The sequence below is a fragment of the Acipenser ruthenus genome, chromosome 6 (genome assembly GCF_902713425.1).
Source record: "Acipenser ruthenus chromosome 6, fAciRut3.2 maternal haplotype, whole genome shotgun sequence".
In the NCBI taxonomy this organism is placed as follows: Eukaryota; Metazoa; Chordata; class Actinopteri; order Acipenseriformes; family Acipenseridae; genus Acipenser; species Acipenser ruthenus.
This window is the reverse complement of record NC_081194.1, coordinates 66,710,089-66,736,341: the sequence shown is the minus strand read 5'-3', so window position 1 is coordinate 66,736,341 and position 26,253 is coordinate 66,710,089. Positions and strand designations below refer to the sequence as shown.

The window sequence follows — 26,253 nt, the reverse complement described above, 5'->3', positions numbered from 1 at the left end:
GGGAGGAAAATGTGTGTCCACTCGCCAGGTTCTGTACATTCCAGCTCAAACCAATACAAGTACTGTGTGCATTCAGGGTATCTTTTAGTTCTCAAAGTCTGGAGTTTTAACAGCCCACAGGGTTTTGTTTTTAATTATGTGCTGGTTTTTCAGAGCTCCACTTTACTGAGAATGTACTGGGCAGGAGAGACAGACCCCCATTTTTCTCATACCAGCCTTCTGTTTATGTATGTATCTGGGATGCAAGCACCCAAGTGCATATTGCACTGCAGCTTAATTTGAAAAGAAGAGCAGGTTTGACATTTAAAAAATAAAATAAAAAATTAAATTGCCTGCATACTACTTCCTGATTTTATTCCCCCAATTTTTTCAGTTCCCCAAATAACAACCATTCTCTTGGCTTCCTGGTCACAGTAGTTACAGGTACCTGGGAAGTTAGTGACTGTGCTGTGATTAGAGCTACTGTCTAATCAGTTCTCTTCTAGAAAGCATGTTTTGATGTGTAGAGTTACACACAAAAAAAAAAAGAAACGTGAATTAGTAATTTGGGAGGAAACAAATCAAGCTTACTTCAGTTTTGCTGTATTTGAATTACAGATTCAGTTGCAACAATATGTTTTTTATATATTTTGATACAAAAAGTAGAGAGAAAGGAACTGTTTAGAAATTAATTACAGTACCTACAGTATGCTTTGCAAATTTAGAGGAGAGTGTGTTTTTTTGCGTATGTCAGAAGTACAGAAGGAATTCAAACAGGATCCAGAACATTGGGACCCTTGTGGTCCTTTCATGTGCTGTACAAAGTGGAAGTTCGCATTTGTATCTGTAGGATGGTGACAGAAATATTAATGTCCCTTAAACTCCTTTTTGGAACGCTGTTGACCTGGCATTTTGAATATTCCACCGGCCTGACAATGCAGGGTGGATTTAAAAATGCGACCATTGTACATTTTTCTTGTTTTTTGGAAGAAAAAAAAAAAGACTACCATACTTCAGCAATCTGAAATTGAGCAAAGGCAGGTTTTATATTGGCTTGTCACATGGCCAATACTTATTAACAAAACACACAAGAGTGGGAGAAAGGGAAAATGCAGCCTGTGCCACAGCTTTGACAGGCAGTCAAACCTAAAGGGGTTCCAAAACAGGCACTTGTAGCTGAAGGTCTTGAATGGAAAAATGGTTTCGACCATTTTCTATTGAATCTGATTGTGAAAGTGGAATACTGCACATGCTTCATAATGATTAGACTGTGCGACTGTAGGTTTATTATTACAAAAGCGCCTTGGTTATTCGACTCGTGGTAACCTGCTTTTATAATTAGTGCTGAGACGAACATTGGATTTTCATGTTCGGATATTCGCTCATAATTAAAATATTGGGTCGTTTTCAAAAAATGATAAAAACCATTATTTTGCTCAGAACACAGGCATACAGCATAGCAGCAGGAGCAGGGGGGCGTGGCCCCTGTGTGTATGCCTTTTATTTTGCAGCAAGACGTTACACTATGTAACACATTAAAGTAGAAAAATATCCCAGGAGTAAAGAATATGTTGTGTAGGCCTTACTTTACCCAAGTAAATTAACTTCAAAACAAAGGATGCCAAATAGCAGTTCAAGTTAAATAAAATAGTACATAAAGTTGACACCGCATTTTAGTTATTTTTTTTTCCTTTTTTTCATTCCTTGCCATTGCTGTTTCTTCACAGTAAACTGGCCATCGACGCGTTTTCATGAAGTAGTAACATGAGGCTTACTTGTGCCTTTCTGTAGCAGAACAAGCAAATGAAAACTGAAATGTAACTAAATTAATCAAATAAAATAAATGTGGATATGGCGTTATTAAACGAAAGGGGAAAAACTCACTTTTTGTTTCTCGTTTATTACATTCCACATAACATATATAATATATACAATCTATATAAAAATCACTACAGAACATTTCCAGCAAGTTGGGTGCTGTTTAGCTAGGCATTTCAGAATGATATGCTTGCCTTTTTTGTGTCCCATGAGATTGTCTCAACGCTTTTTTGACCCAGATGGCTTTCCATAGAGATCACTATGTGTGCACGCGCATAATCTGGTTTGTTTACTTTTTGCTGTCTAAAACTTTTTTAAATAGAGGCTCGAGCTGCTTTGTTGATCCTGTGTGGGTTTTTTTTTAAAATATATATTAAATCTCACAGAGCTCTTTTTTTCATTTGCCATTATTTTTAAACTGTTGCGCAACTTCAGGTGAGACGGTAAATAAGTGCAAGGTATTTTTGTCATTTGTAGCGAATACGAACATCTGATTTTTGTATCCAAATACATGTCAAAAAATATTTGTTCCAGCACTATTTATAATCGATGTAGGTTTTCCAGAGTATCTGTTCTGTAGCTCTAATTATGATACAGGGGCATTGGCACACTGACAAAAAAACAGACAATGAGGGATGCTAGGCCATGCATTGGATCAACTGAGATATTCTTTTTCAGTAAAAAATCTTGAGATATATATATATATTTGTTTATATATATATATATATATTTGTTTATTCCAGGCAGGCTCCCGTTTCCTCTGAGAAGAAGAGTGTTCCCTGGAGATGTCTCGGCACCACAACCGCTTTGAGAGAGATTACCGTAGTGGGTGGGATCGAAGGGAACGGTGTGTGGCCGTAAACAACGGAATCAACAGCAACTGCAACAGCACCAGCAACTGCAGCAGCATCAACAGCAATAACCGGCCTGGTCTGCTGCCATTGCCAGTCATCCCCTCTCTGCTCCCCACTCCAGCAGCCATCGCCAGCACCACGGCGAGTAATGACCTGGGGGCCAACCGCATGGTCAGCTCTTCCACCACGGCTGCTGCTAAGGTAGGCTGCATCTTCACAGGCATGGATGAAGTAGGCGGGTCGAGTCTTTCTTTATGGACTGTGAACCATAGGATTCAGTTTTATAAACAGGTTTATCTAAGGCAAGTGAGTTGACCCCATTATGTGATGTCACAGAAACTTAATTAAGGTTAATTAAGGTTAATTAAATGTAGGAATGATTGGCAATTACCCAAAATGTTAATTATTAGGGGTGCACCGATAATCGGTAGCTTATCGTCATGGCACCGATACAAGGGAAAAACTATCGGCAGTTTTTGTTATTTTTAGCCGATTCTAATGCACACCGATATTCATGCTTGAATTTCTTCCAGCACAGCATTTAATGTTTGGTCAGGCGCACTTACTAATGACACACAAACACTGAGACACTCATTTTCCCAGTGATGTGTAACATGCGACCAAAATGCAATAAGTACGTCTCAAAATAGCGGTGTTTTGGATTTTTTTTTAAATTATCTGAAGACAACAATACGATAGCGAGTTGTGTGCAGAACAGACTTGATGCTATATTAAAACGATGAACTGTGAGTAGAATATTATTCTGATGCTTAAAAAAATTAATGAAATGGGTCGAATCCTAAATAACATTGATAGTTTTAAGTTGTTGTTGTTGTTGTTGTTGTTGTTGTTGTTGTTGTTGTTGGTGTTGGTGTTGGTGTTGGTGTTGGTGTTGGTGTTAGTTTAGAGTACATGTAGCTTATACAGTTACCAGACCAACATTTACTCTTAAGTAATGTTTTGTAGTTGGTTTCAGGCTGACAACTGTAATAATTATAGGGGTATTTAAGAAAATATTTGTAAGAAAATAGTATTAACCAGGCAAATTATTGTTCAAATGCAGCATCGATGCGCGGTTAGTTACAGAACTGCCTCTGCGATCTCTCTCTCTCTCTCTCTCTCTCTCTGTCTCTCTCTCTCTCTCTCTCTCTCTCTCTCTCTTTCTTTTTTTTTCTCTCTCTCTCTCTCTCTCTCTCTCTCTGGCAGCTTGGCATCACCCCAGGTCCTCCTCCATAGCTCACTTGATCAAATCCTTGAATGTAAACAGTTTAGCTAAAAAGCACTTTTTTAAAACCAAGCAACTACAGCAGCAATGATAATAATCACCCACATTTCCAAGGAGTTGTGGGCTCTCTAAACGTTAAGTGGGAATTACATTTTGTAATTTTTGTTTATCTTGCTCTGTTTGTTTATCTTTATCTGCATTGGTTGTGGGTGTATTAGGCGGCATTTTGAAGATGGAATTGATTTACTGTGCCGTCTTGTTGAGTACCAAATTCAAGTTTGACTGAATTTTGTATCCAGATATTTTCATGATATCTTTTTGTTTTTGATTAAATGAACAATTTAAGTTGGGCTGCATTTTTAAGCAGTGTATGCTTAAAATAAGAATTTCACGAACATTGTTGTACTTGACATTGGGTAGGCACCTTTATTTTTCTACTGTACAGTATAGGTCGAAATTATAATACGCAATGTTTGACAGCAAGTGGCAATACACAATGTCACATTATATATTTTTTCTACAGAAGTGTTTTTACTAGTACAAATGCATAGAGTTATTTTTGTGTGACTGTTGTAAAACAAATGTATAAATTGGTGACAAGCACGCAATATAATACTACGTTATTCTTTGTATTTTCTGAAGTAAATGCAACAAGTAAACAATAACTGTTTTGTTTTTGTCATAAATGCAACAAGTAAACGATATTTGTTAATAATTTAACATTTATAATTATAAAACAGTTTAAATATAGGTCCTATGTCTTGTTCTAGTAGTTTACCTGCACTGTCTATTTATTATTATCGGTATCCTATCGGTATCGGCCGATATGGGTAGATAACCATCGGCTAGCGGTATCGGCCAAGAGGTGCACCCCTATTAATTATGTTATAATATTCACGATTGCCGTGTGAGATTGATGACATATTATTTTTATTTATTAATGCAGCTATGTATGTATGTGTATGTATGTATGTATGTATGTATGTATGTATCTATCTATCTATCTATCTCTATCTATCTATCTATCTAACTTTCTAAGGGAATTCTCATGTGGTGGTTGGATGAGCTGAACTCTAGATGACATTTTGTACTTTTAAAAAATAGATCAGGTCCGCTTATGTGTTAAATTACAACAGTGTTCACAAATTACATTTGGAGTTCTGAATTCACAATGCAAGCACAAAGGGGAGGAGATAAAAGATGGAAAAACATTTTGTCTTTTCGATCTGTCATTTTGATTGATAGAACTGAAAATATAGTCTTTAAAGATAATGGCATCATTGTATCGTACTGGAACAGTAAGCTTTATTGGCCAGCAATGGGCTTTAAAGAGTAAGTAGCGGGGTTCCAAAAAAATATACATCCCCATGTGTTGCTACAACTGTTTAACCCTTTCCTGCCGACGCGCTTTAATACCATGATGGCAAAACATGTCATATCTCAGCCGTCCAACCAGCAATCTTGTTTTTTGTTTGTATGGGTCGTAGCTATGACTACGGGCCGTGTCATCATACCAGTTTAGGGATAGGGTGGGTGGGACATATAATATTTTGATTACAAGGACGAGTCACTGCCGGCGCCATTACGAGTGCACGGGGGATACGAAGATCTGTATCTCCGGTTCTACAATTGCAAGAGTGCTAATCAACATATCATATAAACAGTAAGTACTTGAAATAATTAGCCTTTTTTAAGTTTTATTTTAAACTTTTATATATTTTTTTTCTTTTTTTTTTTAAATCTGCTGTTTTTTTTTCTTTTTTTCGCTGTGTCGTGTGTGCTTGCTGAGCAGGGCTAACTTATAAGGCTGTAGTGATGAGTAAGCACTGTAACAGTATCATTTTTTTATTTTTTATTTATTATAGTTTGTTTTATTTATATACATTGTTATTTTAGATTTATTTTACAGATTGACTGGGGCAAATACCGCATGTGATGCCTAACTAGATATTGAATATTTATTGGCTAGCTATGTATTTTATTTATTTGTTTACTTTTCCTATGTTTCAGGACGAAGATTCATTATTTAGCTGCTGTTGTTGTTGTTGTTGCTGTTGTTGTTGTTTATTATTTAGCTATGTATTTTATTATTAGTTTAAGTTTACTTTGTATATATGTGTGAAGGACAGAGACATTATTTAGCTTCAGTCATTATTATTATTATTTAGCTGTGTATGTTATTAGTTTACTTTTACTTTGTGTGTATAAAGTACAGAGACGTTATTTAGCTTTAGCCATTATTATTAGTTTACTTTTACTTTCTTTGTGTATTTAGCTTTAGCCAATATTATTATTTGGCTATGTATTTTATCATTAGTTTAACTTATTTTTTTATTATTTTTAATTTACTTTCTTTCTGTATGTGAAAATGGATAGACTATTATTATTATTATTATTATTATTATTATTATTATTATTATTATTATTATTATTATGAATTGGTATTTATTTTAACATTTTTTGTGTGTGTGCCAGGATATGGATGGAGACAATCATCAGCTCCAGCATTTGATTCAGTCACAGACTGAGGAGATCGGGATCCTCCTCGTGGAAGACCATGGAGGCATAGACGCCATGGAGGACCTCCTTGATGAAGACAAGCTGCTTCAGGAGGATGATCTGGAGGAGCCCCAGCTCAGCACTTCAACTGCAGGGTAAATATGCGACATGACAGTACACATCGGTATCCTGTTCTGTGTTTTTCTTTCCCCCAATTTCCCTTTGCAGCTGTTCCTGTTCCCTCCTACTTTTTTGCATGTACCTGACCTCTGGAAACATTTCTTACTAATTACTTATTTTTTGGTGGTTAGCTTCACTTTTACAGCTCCTGCACCTGCGTATCCTTTTATGAAGAAATGTCGTCACTGCATGCCTCCCTCTGTACCTTCTAACCTTCTGTTTCCTCTGTTTCTAATCCACTGCATGCTCCTAATGCATGTTGCCTCACTGTTTTCTTATTGCCTCACTGTTTTCTTATTGCACGTTTTCTCTGTTTCATCTTTCTGTAAAGACAGTTTACTGTAAATAGTTTACTGATCATTATCTTGTATAAAATGTTATAAAATGTATAAAACGTTATTTGTTGTGTTTATAAAATATAAATGTTTTGCAATAAAAGGTTTTCAGTCTGATTTTAGTTTTGAAAATAAAAATCTTCATATCAAAGTTTTGTCTAAGGCTGTGTTTATTTTACCAATATTTGTAATTTGTTTTTTTTTTAAAAAATAATAAAAAATTTTTTTACTTGATATCTTGTGTGTTATTTATTTGTTTTTATACTTAAATAAATATAATTGTTTCTCAAACAGGGTAATGTTTCCAGTTTTTGGAAAGTCTAAAGGCCTGGTCTGCATTTGACATTTCGGAGGTTGCATTTTCTAAAATGCTATGCATTGTAAAACCTTATGCAGCTCTGCAACTGTACAAGATATTTCAATTCTTATTGCAGATTTGAAATCCTTGAGGAATTGTGCAGCTACCATGTGTTCTGTTATATATATATATATATATATATATATATATATATATATATATATATATAAACTTGGAAAGAGGTTGAAATCGGCAGTTTTTAGAAATATTTTTTATTTTACATTTTTAAATAATTTTTTGGGAGGTGTAGCTCATATGAAAACAATATAATCTACTTAATGCCTTTCCTTAGGTGTATTGGGGTTTAATTTCTGATTTTAAGGTTCCAAAACTAGAAGCGCTTAAACACAAAGTGATCATATTCATGACCAAATATGGTCATTCTGCATAGGGTTAAATAACATACCTGTATGTTTGTTTTCTTTTCATTGTTAACATCCTGACAACTTTCTACACTTATAACTTTAAAATCTGTTTCAAAGCTCTTTTCAAAATGTCTAAACTAGTGCACCAGGGATTGAGATCTGTTCTCTAATTCACTGCTGGAAGGGCTATTTAAAAAAAGAAAACATAACAAATTCTCTGGCTTTTCTGTTCCTTACCACATCATGGATCGTTATTGCTATTATTATTATTATTATTTATTTCTTAGCAGACACCCTTATCCAGTGCGACTTACAATTGTTACAAGATATCACATTATCTTTACATACAATTACATTATTTTTTACACATTATTTTTTATATACAATTACCCATTTATAAGGTTGGGTTTTTACTGGAGCAATCTAGGTAAAGTACCTTGCTTAAGAAAAATGTAAAGGTGCGTTATTTAAACAGTTGTAGCAACACTTGGGGACGTGTGAAGCACTATATTTTTCAGAACTCCGCTACTTACTCTTTAAGGACATGTACGAAACAGTTTTTGCTGAAACCCACCTGGAGCCAGTCAAAGACATTTTATTTAATTCCGTATTAAATGGCCACACTGATTTTGAACACTACATTTCCATTAAAGTGGAGGGGATAACATTTAAATCACTTGAGAATGAAAATACTCCCAAAAGTTTTTGCCTGCAAAATATGTTGCTTTGTTTTGGCCTAAAATGCACTTTTCCTCTGTTTTGCCTGTGACCAGACAGAGCAGCTACTGTAGTGAAAGATACACATTACAATGACAGCTGAATCAGGTGTTTGGAGAGTGTTTTCAGTAGATCCAAAATGTATTTAAATAAAGCGATGTGCAAAGTATTCAGGTTTGCTCTGTGTCCCCTTTTGACAGTTTGGTCTGACTGTGTTATTTTTTTTAAACAAAGTATCCTGGACAGTTTATAAAGGAATCATCACATTGTGTATTCCATTACAAATCAATACATGTACAGTTTCGGTCTGTTCAGTGAATTCAATGAAGAGAAACTATATATAGTTTTACAAAATTGTTCAACTTTTAGGCTGCAACAATGTGTAACTTACAAAAAAAGCTATTTTCTAAAAGCCAAACTGAACTACGTATGTTGAAAAGGGTATTGCAGGAATACTTTACATAAAAGTAGGCAGCATCAATAAGTAATGTGCTTTGTTGCACACCTAACAGCCTGTTCAGTAACACTTTTAATGTAAGTCAAATCTGAATAGTGTCCTGTAGTGTTAAAGTTTTTTTTTGAAAGCAGCTAATGGAAACCTTATGGCATTCTTGTATTTTTCTATTTTTGCATTGCATGAGACAGAATAAATTAGATTTGGAGGGTAGTCTGTAGAATATGAAGGACGTCTATAAATGATATAGAAATCTAATGTGGCATTTAAGCTTTTCCAAAGGCCTGAATGCATGTATTTCCAGATCTCTTTTTTTTAATATACATCATGTCCAAGTTGTTGATGCGCACAAATTCAATAAAATGTTTTTAGCCAGTGGGTTACTTCCAGTGTGCATCTCGGAAGATCTGGAGCTTAGCTTTGATCTCTGATTTGCACTGTTGGCTCAGATAAAGCCTCCCTGTTCCAGCCCGCAGCAGTCGCCTGCACTAGCCCAATCTGTCTCTTTCTAGTCTGACACCACACAGAGACGTTTACTTTCCAGGAGTTTCTGTGATTTGCAGCTGATGCCTCACAGCCTGTGAAAATGGTGTGTGTGTGGGTGTATATATATTTATAATTATTATTATTATTATTATTTTAATATACAAGAAACATGTTTTTTCATCTATTACATTGCAGGTATGTCTGAACATAATAGATACAGAATATAGAACCAATGGCAATCTCGTTGCTGGAGGTAGTTTTGTTAGTGGTTTTCATTTAAAATCTTTACATACATTGTGAGTGCTATGAGTCATGCACAGTGTCTTATATGTGCATTTATTTTCCAGAACAGGGATCTAAAAAAACAGCAGTTGGGTCCATGAGTTTAATTAAAGTATAGGTAACAAGCTCGGGTATGGCAAATTGGCAATAGTAGTCTAATTCCTGCTGTAATTGTAGTTTAACTACTGCTGTATACAAGCACACCCGATTCATTTGGAATTCAATGGAAGTCCTACTTATTGTTTCATGAAGCAAACATTTCTAGTTATTTAAATAGATCTGTGTGGAGTTTGATATGTGAAAGAACTGTGTTGCGCAAGTAGCTTTATTTAAATAATAATATGATTATTTTTATATCGCAATACGGTAAATTTAGCATGAAACAAAAAAATCACACAATTGTCTCATTTGCTTGTGCAAGTGTCTGCAATAACACTGGTAAAGCACTCTTGGTCAAAACACTTTTTCCTGTTTATTCTTTAAAATACATATGTTCAAAACTAAATTACAACTAAATTATTTTTATTTAACAGTTCCTTTTAAAAAAACAACTGTAACCTTTTAATTTTTAACATGTATACCTTGTCTGGTGTAAAAAAAAATAAATCTGAACACTGAAATTTAGTTTTTTTTAAATAAATGTTCTGGTTGTAAATTTAATTTTACAATACCCTTTTCGTTCATGTCTATTTAAACACAGCTGTGGTGGTGGTATTACAAGGTGTACATTAAAAGATTACAGGTACTGTTAAACACCACAGAGGATCGACTGCAAGAGCTGCTAATCAGGGTGCATGCTTCTCCAGAACTGTAAACCGTCCTCCCTTTAGGCTTTGCTTTATGAAGTGTATGCAGAGGTATATTTTCTGTGCAAAAAGCTTCAGTTAATTTGAGGTTTGTTTCTCATTGCAGCTGCTCCCACTGCTTTCATGGAATTGTTTGGGATATTGCTGTGTTAGTTGCTTAGAACTTAATTTGCCACTTTTTTATAGTTCTGTTTAAGTATTCACCATTATTTGATGCTTGCCAACCGCTTTAACTTTGCACTAAAACAAATTCAAAAGACGTGAACTACTTATTTTACAATTACCACACTGAGTGGAAACAAATGTCAAAATTCACAGGTTCCGTGACCACTGTGACCTAGTCGTGATGCCTCTGTTGCTTCAGCATTGGCAGTGCTTTCAAGGATGCCTTGAGTGCATTTTAGAGCACATACAGTATGCTAATTATACTTAAGTATAGACCTGACTGAATATAACCACAGCTGAATTATGACCCATGAGAATACTAAAACAGATGGAATTATGCAGAACGATATATTGCCTCAATGCAGTACTGTTTGAGCAGCATAGAATGCATCCAAAGTAACGGAACGTGCATCTTGTAAATACTACAGGGTGTTATTTAACTCTATAGTGTATATTGCAAGGTAACACTAATTAGGTTATTCCAGTTCAGAGCTGTAATAAGTGATAGTTGCAGGTGGAAAGTAAGCTTTATTGCATTTTATTAAGACAATAGGTGAGGTTTAAGTAAACTGCTCAGATGCATGGGTAATATCAGAGCCCCTCTGTCTACCTACTTGTCTGCCTGCCTGGGTAGAGAGGAGACTGATCCTTTCTACTGTTACAAATGGTTTGCCAATGCAGCCATTGATTCCAAGTCTCCAGGGTCTTGAGGTACAGGGATTATTCTTGTGTTACAAAAAGTAATCACTTTGAATGAAATAAAATCTATTCTGGGAGGTATGATGAGAGGTATGTTGTATTTTGTTTTTGCTTTTGCTTCTTTTGAAAGCAACATTCTCTCTTCTGCAGAAAACATAGCTGTTTGTGGCAGGTCCTGTAGGTTTGTAATAAGAAACTGTCAGGAGAGATGACAAAAGCTTCACTATATATATATATATATATATATATATATATATATATATATATATATATATATATATATATATATATATATATAATATATATATAAACACACATATATATATGTTGCTCAAAGAGCCATCTTCCCAGCAGTTTGATATGTTTAACATACCTCTGTCAAGGGAAAGTGTGTTTGAGAACAAACACTGGAGGTATTTACAGGTTTTTGATGCCATGGCAACTACACTCACTTATTTCTATTTAAATCTATTAATGTGTTTGTGATGTCTATTACTACATCGTTAATGATGTAACAATCTACTATTCCTTTCTATTTAAACCTTCAGGCGTCATGGTATTGAGTATGTGTACATTTCCTTTCCTTTATTCTTGAACTATTGGTTATTTTACTTTATTTCTTATGTTTTGATAGGTGGTACTGCATTTTTTTTATATAAAAAATATACCATAATAGTTTGGCACAACGAGGTTCTTGTGACTGAATGTCTATTTTCTCTATTTGCGATTTCACTTTTATCTTTACTATTTGAATGTGTCTATGATCTTTTTGTTTGCTGTGGACCAAAATGTCAGCCAAATTTGCATCCCTTCTAAAAGCTGATACCAGTGATTTGGGGAATATTTTTGGGGTAATAATGTAGAATATGTAATTATTAATAGTATTCTTTCAACTTTCTTTGGTATTTTTATTGTACTTAAGTAGTTCATTTGTATTGAGTTTGTCAACTCTTTTAATTCTCAATAATCTGTTCTTATATATCCTCCTTTCTTAAGGTTTTATTTTCAATTCCTTTCTCTTTTTTATAGTAATTTTCATCAGAATACTTTTTATTCTTTTATCCTATCTACAGTGCCTGTAGAAAGTCTACACCCCCTTGAACTTTTTTCACATTTTGTTGTGTCAGTGCCTCAGAGTTTCATGCATTTAAATGATGATTTTTTCCACTTATCTACACTCCATACTCCACACTGTTAAAGGGAAAAAAGTTTTTATTGAGAAAATTATATATTATTATATATTAAAAATACAAAACTGAAAGATCATAATTGGATAAGTCTCCACCCCCCTGAGTTGATACTTGGTGGAATTACCTTTGGCAGCAATTACAGCTGTGAGTCTGTTGGGATAGGTCTCTACCAACTTTGCACACCTAGATTTGGCAATATTTGACCATTCTTCTTTACAAAACTGTTCAAGCTCTGTCAAGTTCCTTGGGGAGCGTTGATGGACAGCAATCTTCAAGTCATGCCACAAATTTTCAATTGGATTTAGGTCAGGGCTCTGACTGGGCCACTCAAGGACATTTACCTTGTTGTTCCTTAGCCACTCCAGGGTAGCTTTGGCTGTGTGCTTTGGGTCGTTGTCATGCTGAAAGGTGAACTTCCGTCCCAGTTTCAGCTTTCTTGCAGAGGGCAGCAGGTTTTCCTCAAGGACTACTCTGTACTTTGCTCCATTCATTTTCCCTTCTAACCTAACAAGTGCCCCAGTCCCTGCCGATGAGAAACATCCCCATAACATGATGCTGCCACCACCATGCTTCACAGTAGGGATGGTGTTCTTTGGATGATGCGCTGTGTTGGGTTTGCGCCAAACATAACGCTTTGCATTTAGGCCAAAAAGTTCCATTTTAGTTTCATCAGACCACAAAACTTTTTGCCACATGGCTACAGAATCTCCTGAGTGTTTTTTTGCATACTTCAAACGGGATTATACCCAGACGGGATTATACCCATCCCCTGATCTGTGCCTTTCAACAACTTTGTCTCGGAGTTCTTTTGAAAGCCCCTTGATGCTCATTGTTGAGTCTTTGCTTTGAAATGCACTACCCAGCAGAAACTGCTGAATTTATCCTGAAATCTTGTGAATCACTACAATTTAACACAGGTGGAGGCCACTTAACTTGGTGTGTGATTTTGAAGGCGATTGGTTACACTTGAGCTAATTTAGGATTTCTATTAGAAGGGGGGTGGACACTTATCCAACCAAGCTATTTCATTTTTTTATTTTTAATTAATTTTCTACAAATTTCTAGAATATTTTTTTCACTTGGAAGTTGTGGGGTAGGATGTGTAGATAAATGAAAATTATATATATATATATATATATATATATATATATATATATATATATATATATATATATATATATATATATATATAATTAATGCATTTTAATTCCAGGCTATAAGGCAACAAAAGGTGAACATTTTGAAAGGGGGTGTAGACTTTCTGTAGGCACTGTATGTATATTTCAGTGAAACTATTGTCTTCTCTCAACAGGGCTTGTATGTAATATGTTTGTGTGTGCAATTTGTTGCTTACTCTTTTCAGATGAACCTGGTACTATGTCAGCTGTAAATACTGTACTGTGCAAGCAGATGGACATTGGATGGCTTTAATACATACCTACAGTAGTGTATGTAAGATAGATTGTAATAACTGTCTTGTCGTTTTGTTTCTTAATTATTCAATTGAGTCTGACACACTGTACAGTACACTTATTTTGGTTGTTGATGTATTTCACAATGTATGGATATATATTTTCCTATAAGAATAATTGGAGTTGTATTTTGTTGGCTGTGTTCATGTCTCTGCCTTCTTTAATTAAGGAACTTACTGCCAGACATTTTAAAACTAACTTGGTCCAGTACACACAGAGGGATTCCAGACAGCCATTTGAATAACATCTATAAATAATAAATAAATGCAGAGGCATGAATTTGGTTATGGTGTATTGTTCCCTGTTTCACTGGTATTTAGCATAGAACCTTGTACTGCTCTTTTTCAGGTTTCAATGCCTTTGATGCTAAAATAACTAGGACTTTGACAACAGGGTTGTTTTGTTTTTCTTTTTGCTGTGAAACAATCCGCCTAAATGAAGAAAAGGCACAGTTGGGAAAATTGTACACTATAACGCTGTGGTAGAGTAGCCTTGAGTGGAGGGTGTGGTGACATCAGAACAAGGAAGCAGTACAGGGGTTGAAACTGCCACAGCAGTATATGTATTAAACACTAAATTAAACACGGTTACAAAAACCACAAAAGAAAAGGGCACATTGCCAAAACAAAACAAACACTAACTGAATGTAGTCTTGGTAGCATTCGCTCTCGCTCTCGCTCTCACTATACATTCGTTCTCCTAAGCTCTCCCTTTTATGAGCCCAGAGTGGGTCCTTTTATATTCTGTGGCTGGAGTCTTAATTACTCATTAATCAAACAATTACATTATTAAGGCTCCAGCCACATTCCCACACATTTAACCCCATCCATGCCAACTAAACATTATAAGGCCTGCTTTTAGATAGACTGGTTTTAATAGATCTGCTGACTCACTACCAATACTACAATCTCAGAAACCATTTATACCTTCCACCATTTTTCAAGATTTATTTCTGTTACACTGTTTTTTGATACCGCACTCAAGTAAACTATGTTTCCATGTCTCGAGTTGCCCCTCCCACACCTCCATTTCCATGTTTTTAAATTACTCAAATTCTCTGGTCCGATTTCAGTCCTTAGGCTGGCCTGAATTCTAAAGTCTGAATTCGGGGTGGGAGGAAATAACAACACTAAATTTCAATCAAAAATGTGGTAGGGGGCGGGAACATACCGTATAACGGGACATTTTGGCTGGTATTAAATTCGGCAGATTTGCTACCTTGGGGGATTGACAGTTTTGGAATTACTGTTTTTCACTTAGCACGGTCACAAAGAAAAATACAACACAGTTTTGCATTTATACTTTTAATTCCAAAAAGATTCAAATAAATGTTTAGCCTACTTAATGAAATCTGTCTGCTAAAACAGTATCTCATTTCCAGTAACTTGTTATACTAGCATCTACAGTGGCACTGCAGCAACTTGGAGAACAACGAAAAAGGCCTTCTAATCAGTTAGACTAGCAAGCACTGGTAAAATCAGCTCGTTTGTTACTGTGCAGAACTAATTTATTTTAACATTTTGTTTTGTTTATGGACTTTGAGATACCTGCACGGTGGTTGTCTTTAGTAATATCTACAACGTATCGACAATAACAATCAAGCACTTTACAACGCCATTTCCAAGTTTTGTTTTATTTGAAGTGTTTAAAGTTCAATTTCAGTTTTCGTTTGATTGTTCAGCTACAAAAAGGCACAAGTAAACCTCATGTTATTACTGTATGGGCCTTATTGCATTTATAAACCAGGTCCAGCAGTGGAAAAAGCAGAAGTAATTTTAAGGGCAAAAAAATGTTTTTTTGATTAAATATCCTTACGCCAATAAAGGGACCACAAGTAGTCCCAGGTATAACTTTGAACTACATGCTAAGTTAAGCAGAGTACATTGATTTAATTGAAACATGCAGAAGTAATTCAATATTGAAATTGTACCTTGCCATTGAAAAGATCCACCAGGATGTGGAGTTGAGATGGCACTGAATTCATTTATTTTCTGTGAGTGCAAGTCGCTGTTTCAGCAGAATAGGAGTAAGAAAAAAAATAACGTCTCGGATATCAGTAATTTTTTTCAAGGTCTGTGTCGGAGAAGGGTGAATAATGTGCAGAAATGTCTTTTTGTGTTTTTCTGTAGCGTTTACAAACTGCTAAAAATATTTTTTTGCTGGTAATTGGTCACTCCGTTTTATAGTTACTATATATCTGTAACTGTAAACAAGATGGCTATCAGTACGTTACATTCTGTGAGGCAGCGCAGTGATTTCGAATATGTGACAAGGCCCCAACTGTCCATGTCCATCCAATATATGGACAGCTGGAACCTTTGCCAGCCCTGGATTATAATGTTAAATATAATACTGCAGTTTTGGTATATGCTGGATGATAACAAATGTAGCTAAGGTATTTGCTGACCTTAGTGTGATTTATCTTTTTTTTATTTTTAAAAAACATTTTATGTTTGTATTATTATTATTATTATTATTATTATTATTATTATTATTATTATTATTATTATTATTATTATTATTATTATTATTATTATTATTTTAATAAAAGTAAAGCTGGTGCCGAATAAAAGTAGTTAATGTAAAGGAACATGAAAAAGTATATAGATTGCAAACAAACAAGTATAATACAGTACAAAATCATAAATTGGAATTGGCCAGAATAGTATGTACAGTGTTCTGGGATGGTGTATTGGAAACCAATAGGATCATCACTGACAGGTAAGACATGCCATCTGTATGCAGGACATGAAACCACAAATCTGATTTACGATTCAGCTGTGCTAATCAGAGAAAGAAAAATGGTCCAGTCTTGTAGAACAAAAGAATAATTAAGCATACAGAATTTGAATTGCATTTTGTAATTTTTACTATTCTGGTAAGTAATACATAAACAAACATCTGACCTTTAGCTGGCTTTGTTGTTTTGGGAAAGAGACAATTGTGTTTGTGGCTTTATTAATTATATATTTGTTTTATGCAATTTTGTTATCATCCTTGCCCCCTACAGTAGTAGATGCCATTTCTACACGCCCAAACTAATTGTCTTCCTAACATCTTAGTTGCTCTTTGGGTCAACTAGATTTAAGCTCAGACATATACAGTAATGAAAGAGTACTTTTATCATTTGAAGTGTAAATATAAGTATGTCTTGGTTCCTTGCAGTGATGGTTAGGAACTGGTCTAGATGCCACTGTTGTATTGAGATTGCTGTACCATACTTACTAAAAATCTCTAAGCTAGAGCCTTCTCTCATAATACCTATATGAATTTTTATGATGGACTATTCCTGACGTCTGACAACTTGTTCATATAGAGCATCAGTAACATGGCGTTGCATAATGTCTGAGAGACAGACAAAGAGGATAATTGTTTTTGTTTTATTTCCATCTGATCGGTCTATTTTTTTCCTAAAATATGCTATTCCCGAGTCACTCATCCAGTTAAAGAGCTGCCGCAGGGAGTGCAGGATGAGTCACACAGCTTGAACGTCGCCGGTTCGTTTCCAGGCTGTGCAAAAGGACCGAACTTTGCTGGGGACTCCGAAGGGGGCGTCACATCGGCTCTGATGCTCCCGGGGTGGGGGATGGGAAACCAGTGTGGACTCTCTCCTCATCGCGCAACAGCGAACCCTACTGGCTAGACACTGAGCACAATCAGAGTGGATAAAAAGCAAGACTCATCTCTGTTCTCCGGGATCGGTAGCCCGCCCACCTCTGCTCTGGATTGCTCGGCGTAAAAGTGATTGTGGCTTTAGGCAGGTGAGATCGGAGGATGCGTACACTCTCTCAGAACATCTGTGTTGTGTGGGGACCCGCTGCGATGAGGAGAAAAAACATAATTGGGGAAAAATAAATAAAAATAACTGGTTACTCCTAAATTAAAAAAAAAAAAAAAAAAAATTCTATTAAAAAAAAGAGTAATCTTTATTTCTGTCTGTTTGCTAAAGAGGTCTGACCGACCGACTCAATTAATATTATTGTTTACCACCTATATTATGCCATTATGCACTATTTAACAAATTCTTAGTCCGAACATTCTGAACATTCTTCTCCATATTGTGGGTGCCAGTTGGACCACGTTTCCAAAAAAGTTTCAGATTATTCCATATGAAAACTCTTGGCTGACAAACAAGCATGAGAACATTTGATTTATTTTCTCTGCTGCTGATTTGAGCCCAGTCCAGCATCTACTATCGGGATGACAGTGTTCAGTGAGTTGTTACTAGAAGTCAAATGCTAGCCTTTCAACAGATGACTGAGCTTAATGAACCACTGAGTGGAGGTGTGTCAAATGAGATGTATGCTTAAGATTGAGTATTAGTAAGGTATTGTAACGGCAGGCTACAGTACATCATGATAAACCCAAGTGATTGTAACAAATGCTGCAAAGAGCCTTGGTGTTGCCAACAACCATTTGTTGCCAATAAAAAGATTACACAAAGTATATGTATGCAATAAGGCCGTTCAGGGTGTCCCTATATATGTCGAATATATGGACACCTCGAGGCGTTGTCGAGAAATCTGTTTTTACAACATATACGGACACCCTGAAGGGCCTTATTGCATTTATAATCCAGGTAAAACAGTGGATTTGAACAACAAAAAAAAGAAGCATAAATCATGTTTAGGACAAAAAATAATTTGTTTTTTATTAAATATCCTTACGCCAATAAAGTAGTATCTTCCAGTTCATTTAATTGTTCTTCATCCAAATCGGCATTTCAACTTACTACTTTCTGTTCTGGGCCAATCTAGATGTCAGGTAGCATTAATTATAGCATGTGATTGGCTGTAGGAGAATTCATTTTTTAATGTTCACAAACAGAAGTTCTCCATTCAGCCATATTGAACTGTTTTTTTGCTGGAAAACACACAGACGTCAGCTGCAGTGCTCCCTTATGACCCGTGGTGACTATCAGATTCTAAAGCCCCTTTCACACTGGCACTCCTACCTGGGTCCTAGCTACCTGGGTCATAATCCCACGTAGTGTGAAACCACGTACCTGGGTCGTGCCTGGGTCTCAGCGACCCACCTCAGGATGTGGGTCTATGCGCTTTGACCCGGGTTGAGCAAAACAAAATGCTTGACGGCCGTTCGTGAGCCAACGCAATAACAAACAGCCACGCCTGCGTGAAAGATTCACTTCCGCAAGGAACATTTCTGTTTGTTTTGTTTAGCCATATATTTCTTGCTTGAGACACACCATGAGCCAGATTGCAGCAGGGATGAAGAAACATTTGGACCAATGGTTCAATCCAGAGAAGCTTGGATGGAAGTGCCCTTAACAAGCTGCTTCCGGGGCATTGCTACGCATATTGTTTACTTGTGTCTGTCACCCAGGTCAACCCTGCTTTATCAAAAGCAGTGTGAAATCAAGTAGCCGGTAGATCATGCCAGTGTGAAAGGGGCTTTAGACTCCCATTTATTCAAGACTTTTATCCCTGTCATGTAGATCGCACTATGTTATCAGGAAGTTTCAACTCATTTCCTTAAGCCTTTGTCAGCTTTTTGTTTTCTGGAAGAGTTTTAATGACTCCACTGAAAGGAGATTAGCTCATTTTTTTCTGTCTGCTCTCAGCATTGTGTCTTGCTCTACATGGTTCAAATTAAACAAACGTGAATGATGAAATCTGATTGTGCTGTGTAGACAGAAATAAATAATTGCTGGAGCACAGTAGTATTATTTATTTAACAATAGGTTGTCTGTTTTTATTTTTTGTTTCTGTTTATTATTATTGTTTTAAAATCCATTTTAGTGATATTTTAACACAGTGTGCAGTTTTTAAAACTCAAGTAAGTGATTTTATTAAATAAAAAATGTATATTATTTTGCCAGAAATATAAACCTGATTTGAGCTGCATTGTTTGTCAAAACTCGGCAAAAGCAATAAGAAATTCAGAGCTTGAATGAATAATTGATTGAAAGCTCTGGTGACTAAGGTCCTTCCTGATATTTAGCAGAATAGGTATTGTGTGTGTGTTTCCAATGCAGCTCATCCTGGAGTTAAAGGATCACCTTTGGAGGAATGAGAGGGCAATTCCCTTCGCTCATCCAGTCTGCAACTGCCAATTGTGTCAAACTGTTTTTTGATGTAGGCGAGTGTGCACTAGAGACTGCACTGAGCTCCTAAACCCCCATGACTTGTCTTCAGCTGAGTAAAACACAAGACTCCAGACCAGTGTTGCTGCTAATTTATACAGCTCACTCCATAATCATAATAATCATTTTAATCTTTACATTTTCTATTGGTCAATTAATCATCCAGTCGATTAATCACACCTGTTTGCTAGTGATATGAAATTATGTAGATCGCTTGCCGCGCTGCGTCACAAAATATGAATACAATGTCCAGGTCTGTGAAATACGTTGATACACTGACAGCGGCAGTATTTGAAAAAGCTAACTTTATCAAACAGAGAGGTTCTAGCCGATCCATATGACGGAAGCGATGTGAAGACAATTCCAAGGAAAGTATTAACATAATGCTATTTACTGCACATATTTCATAATGCCAGCTAATATTTAATGTACATATATTTACTTCCATGTAATTTGACAGTTTGAAAATGATGTGCTGACATGTATTTGGAAGTTAGCCAAAGTGAGCCATTTAAGATTTCTACTAGGTTTTTCATTGCTGGTTTTGGTATACTGTTGACTGTTAGTTAGCTGAAGAAAAAAAGTATGCTATAGCTGTCAATCTTCTGATACCATTTGAAAGAAAATAAATTGAATAAAATAAAAAAAAAGATGATTCGATAAACTTAGACAGCACCAATGAGCAAACGCAGCAAGTTGCAGTCTTTTTCTCCATTCTAAAATATTGTGAAATATTGGGTATACCATCCAGCTGCTCTTTTGCCAAGATCTTTTTGTTTGATAGGTAGACCAAATTAATTGATCAATTATTTTTTAAACGGTCAAAGCCCACAGATGAGAATAATCGATTAATCATTGATTGATTAAAACCCATAATAATAATAATAATAATAATAATAATAATAATAATGCAATAGGTGCATATTTAAACAGCATGTTTATATTTTTTTTTAAACTTCAATCAGAATAAGAAGAAAAAAATTGCTTGAAAGGAAACAACGTGGGGCAGTGATTAAAACCACTCCTGAGGTGTTGGGTGATTCTTTAATTGTGGGCATAGACACTCTCTCATTAAATGCACAGAAATAACATCTGATAGGGTACTGAATAAGGTCTGTACTTTACAGAATATCATTTTATTGTGTTAGAAAAGTGTTAAAAAAAATGTGCAGTTTCATCAAAAGCCTGCCACATGCTTTTGGTAATTGTTATATTCAGATTATCGATGAATGCACTTCTGAAACTGGTAATGAAGCATGCACTTTTACTCTGTATAAAGATATTAAACATTGCAAGGTAGATTACATTAATGTATTACCACGTTAACCAAATTCTCTCAAATGTTTTTTTCCTCTGTGTATTGGACAGAGGAAATTCTCTTTGCAGTTGCCTGTGCTGTGCGATGCGACTGAAATATGAGTTCCTCACTTGTCTGGGTCTTCAATACTGAGTCATGTCTTTAATACTGAATTCAAGTCCTGGAGGAGATAAGTTTGGCAGTTCTTGCAGAGTTCTGAATATGTATTTTCTGGCCATTTGATTTGAACTCTTCAATCAGTCAGTTTAAGGCCAATGGAAGAGAGAGCTGTTATTCGGAAACTAAATAACCCCATAAAATATGTATCCTGTAATAATTTTATCTTTACTGTACATTAAACAGCCCCCCCCCCCACCCCCCCACAGCAGGATTACAGTAATTATCAAAATTGAAACTCTGTTTAGCTGTTTAAAAAAATTCTGAATTCCCAATTTTGTTTTCATATCATTTACAGTATGCCCACATAAACCCAAGAAGGAGTGAATATGGCAGTACTTCCATGATAGAGACATCTGCTGTGCCATAATGTGCCAACATTAATACCCCAAATTAACGCACGCGTGCATTTTGTTTCAGCAGCCCGAACTCCCTGTAGGTTCCTAAGAAACAGTGAATGTATGTGATACTACTGCCAAGCCTCCAATGCCAGGCACCTGCTTGCGTTTTAATGAAGTTTCTGATAGAAATCTGGCTTCATGTTTTTTGGTAATACAGTACTTACCGTATTATTAAAGTGTCACAGAAAACCCTGCATAGTTTAAAACAAATCCATTAGGTTACCGTTGCTATGTCCTGTGTTGTTCGTGTCGGGTTATATTTTAAAACATATTGCAGACTCTTTTGCCATTTGTAATCACACAGCATGGGTCATTAACCAACTGGACAATGCATTTCTTAACATTTACTCAAAAGCACTCACCAGGAGAGAGAAATAAAATATATCTAGCAAGGATCGCAGTGTATCCTGATCTCGGTCCCTTCTGCAACAATGCTGGTTTTCTGATCCCACAATACAGCACTTATTTCAATCAGATCACCAACATTGTTGCATGATGGAGCATAAACTGGATACACTGCTATGTTTAGAAGACAAAATCTCCTTTCTCCTGGCAAATGTTCCAGAGTAAAAGTTGAAAAAAAGTAATTCCCTAGTTCATTTACCTATGTGTGAATAAAAAAATATCAAAACAATCGTGAATATGTTTTAATTATTTTTTTTTTTTTAAATAGCAAAGGTAATGTGTGTTGTGTAAAAACAACTTTTTCTTCAAATTAACTAAAATGCCTGTGTCATTATTTAAGAATTTGTCGTTCAGAGACTAACAGAAGTAGATTGGAGTAAAATAGAGAAAACATCCACAGAGAAAGTGTGGCTATTTTTCAAAAATGTAGTACTAGAGGCGCAAAACAAATACACCCCAAAAGTAGACAAATCAAAATCTAAAACAAAATGGATTAATAGCTCAATTAAAAAAATATTCAGAGAAAAAAGGCACTTTACAGAGCGTTTAAAAGGGACCAAGAACAAAGTACACAGAAAGAGTACTTGAAACCGCAAGCGCAAGTCAAAAAGGAAGTTTGAAAGGCCAAGCGAGAGATAGAAATGAACATTGCCAAGGAGCCTAAAACCAATTCCAAAAAGTTTTTCCAATATTATAACAGCAAAAGAACATTCAAGGAAGAAGTAAAATGCCTAAGAGATACAAATGGCAAAATCATAGATGAAGAAAAAAAATACCAAATATATTAAATTATTACTTTTCACAAGTTTTTACAAAGGAGGATATGGACAACATGCTCCACATGTCGACCTGTTCCTATCCAGTTTTAAATAACTTTAGCATAAGAGGCAGAAGTGTTAAAGGGACTAGGAGCTCTTAAAATAAACAAATCCACTGGGTCAGATGAGACCCTCCCAGTAGTACTCAAAGAAATGAAAGAATTTATTTACAAACCGCTAACCAAGATCATGCAACAGTCTCTTGAGACAGGGGTTGTACTGACAGACTTGTCAAACGTAATTCCGATCCACAAAAAGGCAGACAAAACCGAACCAGGTAACTACAGACCAATAAGCCTGACTTCTATTATATGTAAACTTATGGAAACTATATGAAGATGGAAAATTACCTATATGTTAACAGTGTCCTGGGAGACGGTCAGCATGGTTTTAGGAAAGGGAGATTGTGTCTAACTAACCTGCTTGATTTTTTTGAGGATGCAACATCTACAATGGATAATTGCAAAGCATAGATTTAGATTTCCAGAAAGCTTTTGACAAAGTCCTGCATAAAAGATTAATGCTCAAACTGAGCACAGTAGAGATTCAAGGAAATGCATGCACATGGCGAAAACAGAAAACAGAAAGTACTGATTAGAGGAGAAACCTCAGAATGGAGCGAGGTAATCAGTGGAGTACCAGAGGGATCAGAATTAAGTCCTCTGCTCTTCCTAATCTACATTAAAGACTTAGATTCTGGTATAGTAAGCAAACTTGTTAAATTTGCTGACGACACAAAAATAGGAGGAGTGGCAACACCGTTGCAGCAGCAAAGGTCATTCAAAATGATCTAGACAGCATTCAGAATTGGGCAGACATGTGGCAAACGACATTTTAATAGAGAAGTGTAAAGTACTGCACGCAGGCAATAGAAATGTCCATTATAAATACCATATGGGAGACACTGAAATTGAAGAAGGAAGCTATGAAAAAGATCTAGGAGTTTATGTTGACTCAGAAATGTCTGCATCTAGAGTCTAGACAATGTGGGGAAGCTATGAAAAAAAGGATATATAGTAAAAAGTATTGAATTTAAATCAAATTAAGTAATGTTTAAAACTTTACAATGCATTAGTAAGACCTTATCTAGAATATTGTGTTCAGTTCTGGTCACCTCGCTACAAAAAGGATATTGCTGCTCTAGAAAGATTGCAAAAAAGGCAGACCAGAATTATTCCTAGTTTAAAAGGCATATGCAGACAGGCTAAAATAATTGAATCTGTTCAGTCTTGAACAAAGAAGACTATGCGGCGATCTGATTCAAGCATTCAAAATTCTAAAAGGTATTGACAGTGTCGACCCAGGGAACTTTTTCGACCTGAAAAAAGAAACAAGGGCCAGGGGTCACAAATGGAGATTAGATAAAGGGGCATTCAAAACAGAAAATAGGAGGCAGTTTTTTTTACAGAGAATTGTGGGAGTCTGGAACCAACTCCCCAGTAATGTTGTTGAAGCTGACACCCTAGGCTCCTTCAAGAAGCTGCTTGATGAGATTCTGGGATCAATAAGCTACTAACAACCAAACAAGCAAGATGGGCCGAATGGCCTCCTCTTATGTATGAAAACATACATTGCAAAAACATTTTGCCAAGTCTTCTACAAAAGCACTAACACATGCTGAAACTGTTTGATAAGTTCCTTAATAAATAACTCCTCTTTCAGTGATCCAAGGAAAATATCCCTTTTTAAAATGCATGTTTATAGGTTTTAAGAAGATTCTTGCCAAAAAGAAAAGCAAGTCTAGTTTTCTTATTGCAACCAGTTGTTTGGTTTCACAAAGGAAGAGAAAGCAATAAGCTAACCAATCAATACAAGAACTAACTAGATGCCTTTTTCAAAAAACAGACCTCTTGTACTTTAACAGTGATGGATCAGTTGCTTTTATGTTGTTGCAACTAGAAAGTTTGTTTGATTTGGAGAAGAATCCCTTCACTTCTTGTGAGGACTACAATACTAAAACAGGTTGAGTTTCAAGTGAAGAAGCATTGGTGCTAAGCATTTGGATAACAATGTGCCTCCTAGTTCCCCGAAGACGGTCTGGGGCAGTTCAGGTTTCCAGGACTCACAATGCAAAAAAAAAAAGGTACATTTTGACATGTATACATTGGGAGTCAAGTTAGCAAACATGAACTGCCAGATGACTTTGGAGCCATATGGTCATACTAATTGATGCCCCACTTTCCTTGTCACTGTGCTAAGAAAATCAATAAATGTCTACAGTTGATACGAAGGCTGAATTTACTTTTTCAAGTAGATAGTGAAAACTTCATTCACTAAATTTAGCTTTCAGATTGTGCTAATGAAAATATATGACCATGAGCTTTCCGTGGTGTTTATTTAATAACGTTACTGCAATTTAAATTTGTTTTTAGTGAAAAATAAACGGTAACATGTAACCCATAAGAGCTGTATGTGTTACATGCTGTCAGATCAGGACTTCACTAACACTGAGCATGGGAGCTGCAGCATGCTATTTGTGCACAATTAAAGATGTGGTTAACAATTCCATACACAACACTTGCAAACTATTTAAATTATAAACATGTTGCGTTAATAGCAATCATCAGCTGCATAGATTAACCATTCAGAAGAATGAGACAACAAACAAGTGAGTACAGACAACATTAAAATAAACCTGGTTGTAATGGGGTAGGTCTCGGGTTTACAGCAGCCGTTTAAGATTACACATAGTTACTGGTACACCTGGTGGTCCCTGCTGGAAACACTGGTACTTGAGATGAAAAGGGTACAAGCCACTGCTTTACACTATCATAAAATGTATTATTATTTGTTTATTTAGCAGACGCCTTTATCAATGGTGACTTACAGAGACTAGGGTGTGTGAACTATGCATCAGCTGCAGAGTCACTTACAATTACGTCTCACCCGAAAGACGGAGCACAAGGAGGTTAATTGACTTGCTCAGGGTCACACAATGAGTCATTGTGGCTGAGGTGGGATTTGAACCGGAGACCTCCTGGTTACAAGCCCTTTTCTTTAACCACTGGACCACACAGCCTCCTATAAAACGTATGAATAATGTATCAGTTACGGATATTGCGTGAAATGTAATTTGTTTCCAATGTAACCTGCAGAGTAAGTGATTTAAAGCAATTTTATGATTGGTTTAGTCCCTCCAACAGTTTCTTGAGTTAAACCTATTGTAAT

At 35.8% G+C, this 26,253-nt stretch overlaps 1 protein-coding gene across 4 annotated transcripts in view; it reads left to right on the top strand.

The window, feature by feature from the left end:
* LOC117411120 (kelch-like protein 29) overlaps positions 1-26,253 on the top strand; it is a 151,667-nt gene that overhangs the window by 65,681 nt on the left and 59,733 nt on the right. For 2 of the 4 annotated variants that reach the window (XM_034921645.2, XM_059025710.1), the window contains one exon: positions 2,541-2,852. In XM_034921645.2, coding sequence (XP_034777536.2) covers positions 2,583-2,852 — 270 coding nt within the window. In that variant the 5' untranslated portion in view covers positions 2,541-2,582. Of the gene's footprint in view, positions 1-2,540; positions 2,853-5,423; positions 6,531-26,253 lie in introns of those variants that run through there. The other 2 variants (XM_059025712.1, XM_059025711.1) reach the window with 2 other exon arrangements.